Source organism: Chrysochloris asiatica, unplaced genomic scaffold, assembly GCF_000296735.1.
Source record: "Chrysochloris asiatica unplaced genomic scaffold, ChrAsi1.0 scaffold00178, whole genome shotgun sequence".
Classification (NCBI taxonomy): Eukaryota; Metazoa; Chordata; class Mammalia; order Afrosoricida; family Chrysochloridae; genus Chrysochloris; species Chrysochloris asiatica.
In genome coordinates this window covers 1130443-1146908 of record NW_006408696.1, presented here as the reverse complement: position 1 = coordinate 1146908, position 16466 = coordinate 1130443, and the positions used below count along the sequence as shown (strand labels likewise).

The window sequence follows — 16466 nt, the reverse complement described above, 5'->3', positions numbered from 1 at the left end:
CCGAAGAGCATTAACAGAAATGTTTGGACATCTGCAAACAAAACTTGGACCAATACTTGAAAGAAGGTAACCGTTTTTCTTTAAAAAATTATTACTGGTGATGAGACACGGATTCACCACTACGAGTGGTGATGAGAGCAGATGGCAGAGTATGGAATGGAAGCATGCTCAATTGCCGTCCAAGAAAAAGTTCAAAAGTCAACCTCAAGTGGAAAATGATGCTTATGGTTTTCTGGGATTCTCAACAAGCAAGGGCCCGTCTTGGGAACCCTATCAGGAAGAAGGTTTAAATAATCAACACTGCTCTCATTACAGTGAGATGCTCACTGAAGAGCTGAAGCCTAAACTTTGATAAAATGCAGATGACTGCTATCCTAGGGTTTTGTGATCTTGCATGACAATACACGTCCAGCACTCCTCTGCCCACACTGTTGACACTCTGCAAAAACTTTGCTGTAAGGTGTTAAAGCATCCTCCCAATAGTCTAGATCTTGCTCCATCAAACTGTTGCATGTTTGGTTCCCTGAAAGCAGCCCTTCAAAGATGAAGATTCATCTCTGATGAAGAAATGAAGGCAGTGGTACATTTGTGGCTCATTATTGTTGTTGTGAAGTGCCATTGAGTCGGTTCTGACCCATAGTGACCCTGTATAGGGTTTCCGAGGAGTAGCTGGTGAGCTTGAACCACCGACCTTGCAGTTCAAATGACTTTGCAGTCTGGTGCATTAACCCACAGCACCACACTTCAGCCTAAATAATTTTTTAATAAGGGAATACAAAAGCTGTTGACAGATGGACAAAGTGTATTATTGAAAAGCAAAGAGAGTATGTTGAAGAATGATGTATTTTACTTTTTCTAAAAGTTGTTTAAAATTAATTCTAAAGCCAGAGTGCAGATAATTTTTGACTAGACCTCATACATCTATAAGCTTCATTAATTTTGTTTCTCTAGAGAACTAAGTAAGATAAGCCCCCTTGCATTTGGTGATAAAATTCATCAATTTTTCATGTAAAGCTTTATGTTGCAGTTTTTCCAAGAAAGCTCTGTTGCTTCCCTGCAAGGTCATGGTGCTTTAAGAATGACAAAAAAACTTCGATAGTGTCATGCTGAACAATAGACACAAAGAGACAGCTGACCCAATAAAATCCAGTCTTTAGATGACATTTTATTCTCGAGGCATATTGTAGTTTGTAGACTCACAGTTATTCATCTCAGCATTCTTATAGTTCTATACTGTATATGTACATGAATCTCATCCAATAGGTATTTTGTTGACATTATCCTAAGTCATAGCAATTATTGATTTTTTAATGACAACTTTCATGTTTCAATGAATCCCATTTGAATCATTGATCCATTTTTGTGGTTTGTAAATAAAATGCAATACAATAGCAACTCTGAAAAATGCAAATTTAATTCATGTAAACAATAACACACAGAGGAAAGCTATGTGAAGATAACACCTTGCTGCAAGAATGTTCGACCAGAGTCCTCTGCAGTCCTTATAACCCAGGGGCAGCTAGTAAGGACACAATTATGATATAACCAGACTTCTGGGAAATGCATGTCCCAAATGTGTGAGAAGAATGTGGCTAAAATTATTTATTGCCTTTTTGTCCTTGAAAAACCTGAGTAGAACACCCATCTGCCTGTGGTTCATGAAACACATTTTTTTAAAACCCCACTATAGGACCAGATTCTCATTAAAGTATTTTATAATTTAACTACTTTCAATGGTGGTTTAAATGGAGGATGAGTGGTTTGTTCAGTACTGTATTTTATAAATATCACTGGTGACTAGTTCAAGAAGGGAGCTCAGGGTCTGAGGCTACTGTTCATGTAGTTCTAGATATTCCAGGCCAAGACCCCAGGGAGACGGGAGCACAGCGGGGACGCTGTGGTAGGAGTCACCATTTGGAGCTTTAACAAGACAAATGACCTTTGCCAGACAACGTTTCTAAAACAGCCTGCTCCCAATCTCTGCATGGGGAATATTTCTCCCCTGTTGGACCTGGCTTAGGTGAGAGTAAGAGGACTGGAAAATTTCTGAAGAGAAAGCAAGTCCAAAGGAGAATATGAGGTAGGAGCAAAAGCTGCTTATTGGGCATCTGGGGAGTCTGATGTCTCCCTTTCTGGAGTTGTCTCTTCATTGTCTTCCTTCATCTTTTCCTTGTACTGGCGTTTGAAGAAGCCAACCTGTAGGAAGAAGATGAAAATCAGAATATCCAGTGAAAGAGAGGATAAGAGATGATTGGGGTTGGCCAGTATTTCTGGAGCCCTCACGATGTTCGACATACTGTGCTAGAAACTTTATACACATTATGTCATTTAAAATTTACCATAATTCTTTGAGCTGGGTAGGATTACCTCCAGATTAAGAATCCACGATCCACAGCACTAGAATCCAGGTCTCTGTCAGTGGTTAGGGTCACATTGAGGGCTCTCTCTTCCATTGCCTTGCTTTATGCACCATGCCAATGTAATGTGATGTAGAATTACTAAAAAGGACTTACTGAGCAACTAGTGTTGCTCCTGGACTTCTGGTGTGGTGCTGTAGGAGCAGCATGGGACTGTTAACCACAAGGTTGGCAGTTCAAACCTACTACCTGCTCCTCAGAAACCCTATACAGGATCACTATGTGTCAGTGTCCACTCGATGGCACTAAACAGCAAATGTTGCTTCTATCCCATTTTGCTATGAATAGAGATGGCACTAAACAACAATACTAGTAGTGTATTTGGTTTAAATTTTTGGTTACTTTTATATTGTTATGAAATCTGTAGTTGATCTCTGCCTTGCCAATAGATGTCACTACAATCAACAACAATGATTGCCAAGGAGCTAGGGAATGCTAAGAACGGTCACCTGAGCTAAGCCAACAGCTTGAATGGCATGTAACAGTATTCATATGTTCATTTTTCCAAATATAAGATGTCTCTATCTATGATGTGTTTTGACAATTCAAAATATAACGTGAAAGGATTAAACAGTAATGGCTAACATTTAATTCTTATTTTCTAGCTTTACGTAATATTTTATCTCATTTCCCATAATCATTCATTTTGGGGACTCTTTATAATTAATTAACTCTTTATAACTAAGTGGAAACCGTATTCTACTTGTATAATTGAAAATTGGTCAAGATTGCTATTACAGTGTGGCTTTCTTTCTTATTCTGAAAACTTTTGAAGCTTTAGCCCTTGGTATAGTTTGGTCTGCATAATAAATTGAGTTACTTAGGTATTTTGGTTAGCATGTTCATTATGTTCAGGTTAGATTATGTGCTGAGCAATAGAAAGATAATTCTGAAATAATTGCAGTTCACTATATGATCGTATTTGAGTGTGTTTGTGGGGAGATGCAATGTACTGTTTTAAATGAAGTTTAAGAGCCTTATTTCTAGTGATTTCTCTGAAACTATATTTTATTATTTTTCTTTTTTTCAAGAAGCTAAATTGAAGACTAGACTGCTTAAATAGAACCTTTACCGCACACTTAAAATGTTACTGAGACATAGATGAATATCACTGGGGGGATACATACATATTCCATGTGGTTCACTAGTTTCTTTGTTATAATAAAAATGATATAATGCTGTGAGAAGAAAAAAAAAAAAAAAAAGAATCCAAGACCCAGAGTAGAGCAAGACTCACACCAAGTGGTGTGAACATTCCAACCCAGGCCTGTGGTTTTTTGTGTTATAATCTGTTATCAAAGGAAATATAGAAACAGGTAGAGAAGAATGGAAAAGTAAGGGAGAGATTAGTGCATGTCTGAGAATTTTGCATAGGAAGATAAAAACGTGGGGAAGAATTAATCACTGGTGGTGTCATAGATGGGAAGGGGGTCTCTTACAATAAGCAACAGCGACAAGGATGGGTACCCAGTCTTGCCTAACTCCAAAGTGAGTGCTTGCCTACACTGTAGAAAGAGTGGGATCCGATTCTGGTGGTGTCAAGAGTAGAACAAAACACTCACCTTGTATAGCACAGCCGTAATAAGAGCCAACAGCAACAGACCTCCCACAGAGCTGCCCACGATGACAGTGCTGGGGTTATAGACGTCCTGCTTCTCCAGTAATGTCTCCGTCTGAAATGAAGATGACGCCATTAGAATGCAGCAGGACTCGTGTGATCCCAGATCCCCCACACCCCTGCAATATGTTCCTTCCTTCTGCCAATTCCCAGTTTGTTCCTCTCCTTTCACAATCCTGCTTCAATGTTGTAGCTCTCAAGTATCATCAAGCAGTTCTGACTCATAGTGACCCTGTGTGCATTATTTTGTTCACATGATTCTAAGAACAAAACATTGTCATCCTCACAATTGTTGTTTGATCCCATTGTCGCCACCACTGTATCAATCCATCTCGTTAGGGATCTTGCTCTTTTTCACTGACCCTTTCACTTTACCAAGCATGATGTCCATCTCCAAGGATTGGTCTCTCCTGACAACATGTCCAAAGTACGAGAGACAAAGTCTTACCTTCCTCACTTCTAAGGAACATTCTGGCTGTACTTCTTCCAAGATAGACTTCTTTGTTCTTCTGGCAGTCCATAGTACTTTCTAGAACCCCCACAATTTTATTCTCCAACACCTTAATTCAAATTCATTAGTTCTTTTATGGTCTTCCTTATTTATTGTCTAACTTTCACATGCACATGAGGTGATTGAAAACACCATAGCTTGGGTCAGGGGCAGCTTAGTCCTCAAGCTAGTATTTTTGCTTTTTGACAATTTAAAGAGGTCTTTTGTAGCAAATTTACTGACAGCAATACGTCACTTGATTTCTTGGCTGTTGCTTCCATGAACATTGATTGTGGACCCCATAATTTTTTTTGGCAATTTCAAGCTTTTTTCCATTTATCATGATATTATTTATTGGTCCCATTTTGAGAACTTTTGCTTTCTTTACATTGAGGTGCAACCCATACTGAAGGCTGTAGTCCTTGGTCTTCATTAGTAAGTATTTCAAGTCCTTTTCACGTCCAGCAAGCAAAATTGTATTATCTGCATATTGCAGGTTGTTAATGAGTCCTCTTCTAGTCCCAATTACACATTCTTCTTCATATAACTCAGCATCTTGAATTGGATTATTTGCTCAGAATACATATTGAGTGAGTACGGTGAAAGGATACAACCTAGTGCACACCTTTCCTGATTTTAAACCATTCAGTGTCTCCTTGTTGTGTTTGAACAACTGCCTCAGACTCTATGTACAGGGTCCTCATAAGCACAGATAAGTGTTCTAGAATACCCATTCTTTATAATGTTACTTTAGTGTGTTATGATACACACAATCGAATGTCTTTGCATAGTCAGTAAAGCACAAGCAGACAACCTTCTGGTACTCTTTGCTTTCAGTCGATATCCATCTGACATCAGCAATGATATCTCTTGTTATGTGTCCTCTTCTGAATCCTACTTGAATTTCTGGCAGCTCCTGTCAATGTATCGCTGCAACCATTTTTTATTTATCTTGGGCACAAATATGGTTCTCTCCCAATCCATTAGCCAGGTAGCTGTCTTTACATTTCTTGGCACAAATGAGTGCATGCCTCCAGAACTACATCAGTTTTTGAAGCATGTCAATTTTTAGTCTATCAATTCCTGAAGCTTTGTTTTTCATGAATGCCTTCAGAGTAACCATCAGTTCTTGATCATATGGTACTTCTTGAAATGGTTGAACATCAACCAATGCCTTTGGTACACTGACTCTGTACCATCCCCTTTTGATGATGCCTGCATCATTTAACATTTTGCCCATATAATCTTTCAGTATTGCATGCTGAAGCCTGAATTTTTTCTTCAGTTCTTTCAGCTTGAGAAACACTGGACTCCAAGTCTTTGTACATCTCATTATAATACCTTACTTTGTCTTCTCAAGCTGCCATTTGAAATTTTCTGTCTAGCTCTTTTACTTCCTCATTTTAGCTTCTGACATCCATTTTATGTCTTTTCTTTCTTTCCTGTCTTTTTAGTACCTTTTGCTTTCATCCTATATGGTGTTCCTAATGTCATACCATAACTCTTCTGGTCTTTGATCATTAGTGTCAACTATGTCAAATCTGTTTTTGAGATAGTCTCTAAATTCAGGGGGTATATAGTCTAGGTTGTATTTTGGATTTCATGGACTTGTTTTCATTTTTCAGCCTCAGCCTGAGCTTGCATATGAGCAATTGATGGTCTGTCCCACAGTAAGTCCTGGGATGTGTTTTGGCTGATGATACTGAGCTTTTCCACCATCTCTTCTCACAGATGCAATCACTTTGATTCCTGTGTATTCCATATGGTGAGGTACATGTGTATAGTTACTGTTTATGTTGCTAAAAGATATTTGCAATGAAGAAGTCATTGGTCTTACAAAATTCTCTCATGTGATCTCCAGTGTTTCTATCACCAAAGCCATCTTTTCCAACTAAAGATCCTTCCTCTTTGTTCCCAACTTTCATATTCCAATACTAGTAATTATCAGTGCATATTGATTTCATGTTTGATTAATTTCAGATTGAAGAAGTTAGTTTGTTGTTGTTAACTTACTTTGAGTAGGATTCTCCAACTTTATCACCCCTAGTTTTAGTGGTTGGTGTATAAATTTGAATAATAGTGGTATTAATTGGTCTTCCTTACAGGCGTATGGATTTTATCCTACCACAGACAGCATTATACTTCAAATACTTGAAATGTAATTTCAAATGCTTGAGATGCTCTTTTTGACAATGACTGCAACACCATTCCTCTTGAATTTGTCATTCCCTGTACAATAAACCATAGGATTGGCTGATTCAAAATGGCCGGTACCTGTCCATTTCAGCTTACTAATGCCTAGAATATCAATCTTTATGTATTCCATTTCATTTTTACAACTTCCAATTTTTCTAGATTTATACTTTATACATTTCATGTTCCAATTATTAATGAACATTCACAGCATTTTTTTCTCATTTTGAGTTGATCCCCATCATCAAATGAAGGTTCTAAAAGCTTTGCTCCAACCACATCATTAAGGTCAACTGTACTTTGAGGAGGAAGCTCAACAGCATCATATTTTGAATGTCTTCCAACCTGAGATGCTCATCCTCTATCTGGCACTATGTCAGATAGTGTTCTGTTGTCAGTCATAAGGTTTTCAGTAGCTAACAATTCAGAATTGATCCACCTCTCCGTCTTCCTGGTCTTAGTAGAAGCTCAACTGAAAGCTGTCCACCAAAGGTGACAGTGACCCTGCTGGTATTTAAAATACCAATGACATAGCTTCCAATATCATGTTGTTGTTGCTGGCAAGTACCGTGGAGTTGGTTCCGACTCATAGTGACCCTGCACAGAGTTTCCGAGGCTGTAAATATTTACGGGAGCAGAACGCCTCATCTTTCTCCTGTGGAACCACTGGTAGTTTCGAACTGCTGACCTTGAGGTTAGCAGCCCAATTCGTAACCACTATACTACCAGAGCTCCAATATCATGGCAACACACAAACCACCACAATATGACAAACTAACAGATGAAGGTTGTTTCAATGAACAAGATGCAAAAGCGCCCACGGACTCAAGACCTTCATCTTCCTTCCTCCAGGCCTGTTAATCCCCACACTCCCATTGTGTATTTGGGATCCAGAGCCCTTTCACCAACCTGCCCACTGCCTACCACACAATAAGTACCTGGGCTCTCATAAATGTTTCCTGTCCTGGAATCTGGGAATATATAGATGTGTTGAATGTGATTTCAGCCATACTCATGACTAATATCTTCTTCTGCTGTGTCTGCAAAAGAAAGAGGTAAAGATGAAGAGTTGGCTCTAGGTATGTCAGCGTGGGCACAGACACATCAGGTACCACATGAATCTAGGGAGGGGCTCTGCTGTTGGGCCTTACATACCTGGCTGACCCAGCCAAAGCTGAGGTTGCCCTGGAGGATGAAGTCAATTTCCTTTTGGATGTCAAAGGAGGGGACATCACAATGAAACCTCTGGCAGGTAGCAATGGCACAGTCCTAGGGACAGAGAAGCAAAACCAAATAGAGAAAGGTGGACTTGAAGGGAGAAGACAGTATTAAACTGTCTGATTTGAGAGGAACAGCCATATCTGAATGCAAGAAGACCATTCAATAGGTTCCCGTCTGAATGTAACAGATTCTTTCATTTAATTCTTCTGGTGTGTGGCTTAGAGTAGAGACCAGCTGAGAGCCATCCTTACCAACACATGATTCTTCTGAATATGAGTTAGGAAATCAGACACTGTGGGCACTGTTTTCTCATATGAGCACTGAATGGATGGATCCTAAGAAAGATAAAGAATGAGCATCTCAGTGGGAGCATCAGGAATTGATGGGGACACAGAGAATCCAGCTAAAAGGCTGAAGGATCCATGCACAATCATCAATACCTGGGAATGAACCACCTCCAATTTTGTCCACATAGCCACCTGGTTCAGCTCCACAGGCACCCAGAAGTTGATACTGGCAGGCAGGTCCCTGTGTCCTAGGTTGTTCACCTGAGCAAAGAACAATGAAGGCAGAGCTAGACCTTCTTCCCCAATCTCCATCCCTGGCCTCAGTCCAATCTCCTGGCTCTCCACCACTTACCTGGTATCTGTGCTTGATCACACCGCTTTCTTCCTTCTCGGAGTCTGAGAAGTTGAGGTACTTGGTAGATTGTTCATGACTGTGGAGAGAGAAGGCAGAAACAGATCTGAAGTTCTGTGGGGGCTTCCTGACTGGGAACATGATAGAACAGGTGCTAGAAAAGCGGGGTCTGGGATGAGCTCTGTGGTTGTGTTTGAGGTTATGGTAGAATTTAGGAGCAGGAATGGACTTCAAACCCACAGAAGAGACTGGCAGAGAGGTGTAGCGGGGTACAGTAAAAGAAGCCGAGAGCTATGCCCTTTTTTGTACCCCAGTTTCATTTTCAGGTCCTCTTCAGTACATAAGATGATGGGTAGGCAGGTAGAACACACGAAAGGTTTGGGGAGACTCAGACTAATGCTGTTGGCCTAATGTCTAACAGACATTGCTCCCTCTCTAGTCTCCCACAAGCCTTCTCTGGGGGGTCTTTCTTTCCAGTTTCCTTGACTTTTCTGGGTCTGTGCCTTGGAAATGAGGGAATGTCCAATTGCAGTCTTTACATTGACAACATCACTTCAGATCTACTCTGGTCTGGAGATCCAGTGGCCAACCTGGTCCCTCACATGGGCACTTCTCCATTGTTAGTAAAATCCAAATTGTGGCCCTACCTTGAAATCTCTTCCCTCCTCTGCCAAGGAAACCAGCAAGCTCAGACCGTATACCCAGTAGGTTTCTGAGTGTCCTGAAGTAAGCAGGTGTGTGTGTGAAACTTGAGGCACGTGGGTGGAACTGGTCAGGGCTAAGTCACACCAACTCATTATACATCAGGAAGATGAGCACCACAGGGCAGGGATTTATGTCTGCTTTTTGATGACATATTCTAAGCGATCAATAAATCTTTACTGAATGTCAAATTAATTTATGGAAAATAACCATCACATTGTGCCTGGTACACAGTGAATGCTAGGGAGGTATTTGTTGATACTACTCTTTTGCTCAAACACTTGACTTGAAATAGCTCCTTAGTGCCAAACACTTCAAGTCTAATCCTCCTTGAGCAGCATTTTAAGACCTTATATTTATATTCGGCATCTTCTGACACCCAACCTCCATGAAAGGCAGATCATCTCTTCTCGTCCTTTCCAAAGAGGTTTTGGGAAAGGAAGTCTTGGGTGGTCACTATGATAGGAACACTGTTAGAATTTGGTAAACTGGACAAGTTGCTCTAAAATTTTACAAGTCTGTTTCTTGTAAGGAAGACGTGTCCCAGCCCAATGCCAAGTCCCTTTGAAGATCACAGCTGGCCAAGCCCAAGGTTATAAACCTAACACTTAGCTGAGGCCTCCCCTTACATGAGGCTCTAGCATTCTTTTGGGGCCCCCATCACTCCAAGACATAGAAGCATGGTGGTAGTTGGGGGGGGGGGGCTTGATGAAATTCTGACTTGCATCAGTGTAACCTCACTCTCCAATAAAGCTGTAAGAACTTCAGAGATGGAGATATGCTTCATACTTATTGCCCTCAGGGAACCCAAGACAGTGTTAGAGCTTTTGAAAAAGGTTTCTAAGAACTGTAACCCCCGTTAAATGTAAAATATAATGTTAATAAGACCACAATTTTTAATATCATTGTTGTTGTTGTCAGGTGCCATTGAGTTGGAACCAATAATATCATAGCAAGTCCATAATAAACACTCATTGATTAATTAATAAGTACTGTTAGCAGTATCATCTACCAATCAGAAAGCGGAAGATAATAAAAACTAAAAATAACCCAGATGTTCATCTGTCACGTGGAGTATAAGACACACACACACACACACACACAATCAGATGGAGAAGCACTCTTTAGAGATCAAGCTACAGCACCTGCGGATCACGGTGTAGACAGCATACTTCACAGGGAGCACTTGTTGAAAGCTGGTCTTTTTGGTCCTGGGGCTGTTATTCTCACTAAAGAAAGAGAAGGAACCTAGTTGGGAAGGGTCTCAGAGAAGGAGGAGAAAGGGAGATGGGTTGCTGCCTCTGAGCCTGGCCCAACTCACCTGCTCACATTGGCCATCAGTAGCAGCTGATCTCCCAGTCTGGCCTTGGGGGAGATGTCAAAGGTGGCCACGAAAGTGATCTGAGGAAGAGGTGGGCAAGGGGAAAGTCACAGACAGAGGGTGAGGCAGGGTGGAGGATTAGAAAATGGGAGGAGGCAAGGCTGACCTTATTATTCTCCCGGAAGATGAAGTAGTTGAGACTACAGCGGGTATTCCAGGCCCCCGGGCTCTCGGTGGGGGCGCTGTCACAGGTCAGGCGCGGGGAGGGCAGGTTCAGCTGGTTCTAGGCAGGGGCAGGTTTCAAAACAAGGCAGAAGAGCATTTGTTTGTGTTCCACAGAGATCTCATATAGAGTAACACAGTTCCCTGGCATCTACCATAAGGTTATATATGTTTAAAAGATCTAAGGATACTGTCTTATCAAACTTCTTCCAAATGTAGAAATCCCAGATGTGACTTTATTAGAGAGTTTCTGATTTATTGCTAGTTTTAAAAAGCCTTTTTGTTCTGGAAAATTTCAAACATACTCAAAAGTAGAGCAGTAGATAAATGAACTCCCATATATCTGTCACCTATAGCCAAGAGTCTTCATCTTGTGCTTTATTCTCCTGTTCTCCATTTTGTCAGAGTATATAAATACTTTAAATACATGAAAGCAGATTTGAGCTAGCTTATCGATTCATCCAGATATACATCAACTTTTATAGTTAACAGATAAGAATTTTTTATGTAACTACAAGACCACTGGCATACCAACAAGATTAGCAAAGTTACGTTGAGCACTGTCTAGTCAGTTCCAACTCATGGCAACCCTGTGCATAGGGTTTGCAAGGTTGTAAATCTTTATAGCAGCAGAAAGCCACATCTTTCTCCCACAAAGCAGCTGATGAGCTTGAACTGTCAACCTTGAGATTAGTGGTCCAATGTTTATCCTAGATATTAACAAGAACTCCTTAATATTAGCTGTTGTTGTTGTTAAGTACCGTCAAATTGGTTCTGACTCATAGCAACCCTGTATAGGGTTTTCGAAGAAGTGGCTGGTAAGTTTGAACCACTAACCTTATGGTTCAACTGACCTTGTGATCCAGTGCTCATCTCACAGTACCACTCCACTCAGGTCATATTCAGATTTTTCTAAATTGTTTCTCAAAATACTGTTCTATGGCTCACTTGTTACAATTAAGAACTAACAACGGTTCAGGAATTGCATTTGGTTGATATGTCTAGGAATGCTTTCAATAATGGGGCACTTACTTCCTCACAATCCTTGTTAAAGAGATTGCTAATTCCTAGTGAATCCTTTCATATATCAACTCAAAATATGCAGCCCTTAGGCATATTAGACTAACATGGATATAAGGTATAACTAGATGTAACATGGTACCTAGTCTACATCCTGGTTCAAATTGAGACAATTAAGGACATTTTATTATGGTCTAATACCAAGAAAAAGGAGCTCTAGTAGCGTAGTGGTTACGAACTGGGCTGCGAACCTTAAGGTCAGCAGTTTGAAACTACCAGCTGCTCCGTGGGAGAAAGATGAGGCTTTCTGCTCCCATAAAGATTTACAGCCTCAGAAACCCTGTATAGGGTCGCCATGGGTCAGAACCAACTCGATGGCACTTAACAACAACAACAATACCAAGGAAGGAGCTCTGGTAGTGTAGTGGGTTCAGCTGGGCTGCTACCCAGGTCAGCAGCTAGAATCTACCAGCAGTTCCATGGGAGAAAGATGAGACTTTCTGCTCCCGTAAAGATTTACAGCCTCGGAAAGCCTATTCACAGTCACTATGAATTGGAACCGACTCCACGGCACATAACTACCATCACAATACCAAGCAGAGAGTCTTGGTGTGGCACTGTAGGATAAACACTGGACTGTTAACCACAAGGTCAGCAGTTCAAACCCACCAGCCACCCCTGGGAAACTATGAGTCAGAGCTGACACAATGGCATTTAACAACGATGATACCAACAAATTGATATTTTAATCAGATGTGATAATGGCATTGGGGTCACTTGTAAGAAGACACCCCAATATTCAGAGCCACTGAGTGAAATAAGGAAGGATACATTGATGAAACAAATGTGGCAAAAAGCTCACAACTGTTGACTCTAAGACGAGACGTTTTTAAGGGGTTTATTGAACTACTCTCTATTTTTGTAAATGTTTAAATGTTTTGTTAAACAAACTATTTCTCTTTGACTCTCTGCAATTCTAGTTCTGTATTCTAGAACAGGGGTCAGTAAACTACCACCTAACATCTGATTTTGCAAATGAAGTTACATTGGAATTTAGCCACGCTTATTCATTTACATATTGTTGATGTCTGTTTTTGTACAACAATAGCAGAGATGAACAACTAAGGCAGAAACTGTATGATCCAGAAATCTGAAAATATTTATCGCCTGGTCCTTTGAAGAAACTTTGCCAATCTTTGATTTAGCATAACCAATAAATCCAACCTTTTCTGTTTTAAAATATTTGAAGACTAGGTATGTATTTCTCAAGAAGAATATGGGAATAACAAGGAAGTTGCAAGCCACCGCATAACATGAATGAACCTTGAGGACATTATGTTGAGTAAAATTAGTCAGTTACAAAAGGAGAAATACTGCATAGGACCACTACTATAAAAGACTAAGAAAAAGAACCCATACTAAAGGGTGGGGGGGGAGGGGACTCTTTGCTGGTTACCAGGATGTGGGAGTGGGGTCAGGAGAGGGAGGGGAAGGTGGAGCACAGGCTAGGGAATAGACACAGATAGTTTGAGTGCTAGGGAGGGGGGCAATACACAAGAAGGGCGAGGGGAATGGGAGAACAAGGAGGATGGGTGAATAATTAGGCAGGTTTGCATGGGCTAAGTGGGACAGAGGTAAATAATGATGTATGCACAATCTTGGATCAACAGGGCTCTGGGATACAGGGATTGAGGCATGGTTGGAATAGGGAAAAGGGGGTAAATAATGTTAACATGCTTGGCTGTCTTTTAAATCTTGGTTTCCATGGCATACCATTATAAAATAGACACTTGAAGGGGAGAAAAAGGAATAGCCAGAAATAGCACTATAGAAAGCTTATAAGTCTGTCTTCTGCCTGTAACTGATTGGAATACCTAAAATTGGGGCTACAATGTGCCCAATGAAGGAGGCTTCCTGTGGAGCCTCTGCATTACTTAAGACCATAGGTGGAATCCTGAACCCTATCCAGAATCTTCTGAGGTGGGAAATTTCCACTTGAAAGGACAAGCAGACCAGCCTGGAGTGGCTAGAAGAACAGAAGATACTTCTTGACAGAAAGACCAACAGGAAAATTACAAAACAATATAGGCAGACTGACTGATTACTACAAGAACAAGCAAGTTGCATGCCCAGGAGATATCAAGGCAAGTGGTCGAGTCCCCTCAGGGCAAACCCCTTTCCAAGACTAAGACTCAATGGGAATACACAAACAGACATGCACTCTGATTGGTGACCACGTTCATCACTGAAAAGGGGAAGTGAGGGGAAAACAGCAATGAAGCTGCGAGCTAAGCCCTACAATGTTCAATAGACTCTGGTGAACCCTGGTGGAGACCTAGTTGGCCAGCAGTGTGGCAAGACCTGGGGACTCTTGGGCCCAGAGTCAGTGACATAGCCACAGAGGACTAGAGTGGAGAGTGAAGCGTCCAGCTGATAAGAAGAGATGGTATATGAATAAGACCACCCACACTTGCAGATAATACCTACCCACTTGACCTGGCTTCAATGACTGGATGATCAGAGCTGAACCAGAAGAAGAAAGAAGAGGAAAAAAAGAATAATCTGATACAATTTGATGAACTTGACCTACACCCATGGATGCAGGAGCTCAAAAGAGGGCACAAGTCTTTACAGCAAGGATCATTCCAACCCCCTCCATACACAGAGTAGACAGGGATGGGCAACTTGGACATTGGCTACCCAAAGTGGCGGGACTACAAAGGCAAGAAGTGACTGACTTACAAGCTTTCAAAAAGGAGCCTAGATCCAGAGGGCATGGAGGAAGGTAGAATCTCCACTGAGTATTATCCAATCTGTTTGGGCGGGACTAATAAAAGGAGATGCAGATAGGTCTCTTGTGATATAATAGTGAATAATCGTTATCAGGAGTGATTGTGAGGGTTGGATATGTAAATGTAGACATTTTGTAGCAAAAGGAGGGGAGTGATTGACTTTGTAGTCTAGGAGCAGAGGTCCCTGGGACCATCAAGGGAGAAGAGTGGAGAGAGGGACCCTACCCAGTGACGCAGTGACACCAGAGATGGAGGCAGAGACGATGATGTGGAGAGATGGAGTGGCTGGGGACTTTAGACACAGAGAGGGAGAGGGGCTGTGTGCTGACAACCAGGGGGCAGGCTTGCAGGGTATTATACCCTTTGGTTGGGTGATGATGCACGGAGGGGATTATAACCATGGCAATGAAACGATATACGATAGGATGAATGTAAAGCTAATGTTCCCCCATGTAAAGTATCACATAATTCACAATAAAACTTTAAATAAATAAAAAAAGAAGAATATGGATATGATGAGAAACACACACAGAAAAAATAAGACAAGGTTCGTTTTTCACATTAGTGGTCTCCTGGGACTCATTGCTGATGCTGTGCTCTTAAAATGCCCAGAGCTGAGCCCTGCATGAACCTTGGCAAGCAGTACTCTTCTTGATTGGATGGCATGAACCATCCAATCAAGAAGAGTACAGACTTCTTGCATGGTGGCCCGTAGCTTGAATCCTGGTGTGGCGCTGTAGGATCAGCACTGGACTGTAAACCACAAGGTCGGCATTTCAAACCCACCAGCTGCTCCTCAGAAACCCTATACAGGGTCGCCACTCAATGGCACTTAACAACAACAATGTAGAAGTCTATCTAGATCCTCAGCCTATTAACTACTTCCTCCCCCCGAATTGTAATACCTGGATCCCTACCACACGTCGATAGGACAGCCCTGCTGGGTAAAAGAAGGTAATTGTCGTTCCGTAGGAATCCTCGCCATCATTCCACACTGTCACCTTCACGGGCAGCTCCAGGTTATTCCCAACCACCAGAGTCTTCAGGCTGTGGAGGTGGGAGGATGAGATGGTTCCATGACTAAAGCTAGAAATAGTCTGGGTAGAGAAGTTAGAGATAAGTGGGAGACAGGATACCTGGGTTTTAAGCCTAGAGGAGGAACCTAAGGGAAAACCAAGGGTGGGATCGCAAGGTTCTGGGAGGGAGACTGGAGGAACAGGGCTCACCCTGAGAAGTCAAACAAGATACCGAGGTCATCCTGGCAAATGTGGTCAGTCCCACAGTTCTTCTCAAAGGGAAGCTGGGAGGAAGACAAAGAAGGTTTTCCCCAAAATCTGGTGTCTGCAACCTCACTTCCTCCAAATTACTTCTGGGAGACTCTGATACCAAGACTCACAGAAGCCGTGAAGTATCTCTTGGCATCTAGGGCTAGCATGGGCTGGAGGTTTCGAAAGGAGGGAATGGGTTTTCCCACAAGGGAGAAGTTGAGACGCAAGGTGATCGGAGTCACGGAGTCCTCCACACAGGCCTAAAGGACAGACATTGAAGAAAGCAGGTGGTTAAGAAGAGCATCCCAGGAATCTCTTAGCTGTGTCCCGGTCTCCTCATCTAAAAAATGGGTAATAATGAGACCTCCCTGCACTCAGAAACATTTGTGAGGGTTATTACCCTGTCATGTAGTCTTCCCCTGAGAACCTTTTCTTCGTGGTCCTCTGCCTTGACCTACTTGGTTCATTCATGTTATTCAAGTCTATTCACACTTCCTCTCCTTTGAGCAGCCTCCTGGACACTCTGTTCCCTTCCCTGGCTTTATGTTTCTTCATAGCATTGA

At 41.7% G+C, this 16466-nt stretch overlaps 1 protein-coding gene across 1 annotated transcript in view; it reads right to left on the bottom strand.

Annotated features, from left to right (window-relative positions):
* Positions 1 to 2097: 2097 nt before the first annotated feature.
* ITGAX (integrin, alpha X (complement component 3 receptor 4 subunit)) overlaps positions 2098 to 16466 on the bottom strand; it is a gene marked incomplete at its 5' end in the record, with an annotated part of 29052 nt that continues 14683 nt past the window's right edge. Inside the window, 13 exon segments of the mRNA XM_006871986.1 lie at positions 2098 to 2196; positions 3980 to 4090; positions 7657 to 7758; positions 7874 to 7987; positions 8191 to 8274; positions 8380 to 8487; positions 8579 to 8657; positions 10426 to 10509; positions 10602 to 10681; positions 10768 to 10884; positions 15541 to 15682; positions 15862 to 15935; positions 16032 to 16163. Of these exon segments, the coding sequence (XP_006872048.1) occupies positions 2098 to 2196; positions 3980 to 4090; positions 7657 to 7758; positions 7874 to 7987; positions 8191 to 8274; positions 8380 to 8487; positions 8579 to 8657; positions 10426 to 10509; positions 10602 to 10681; positions 10768 to 10884; positions 15541 to 15682; positions 15862 to 15935; positions 16032 to 16163 (1326 nt within the window).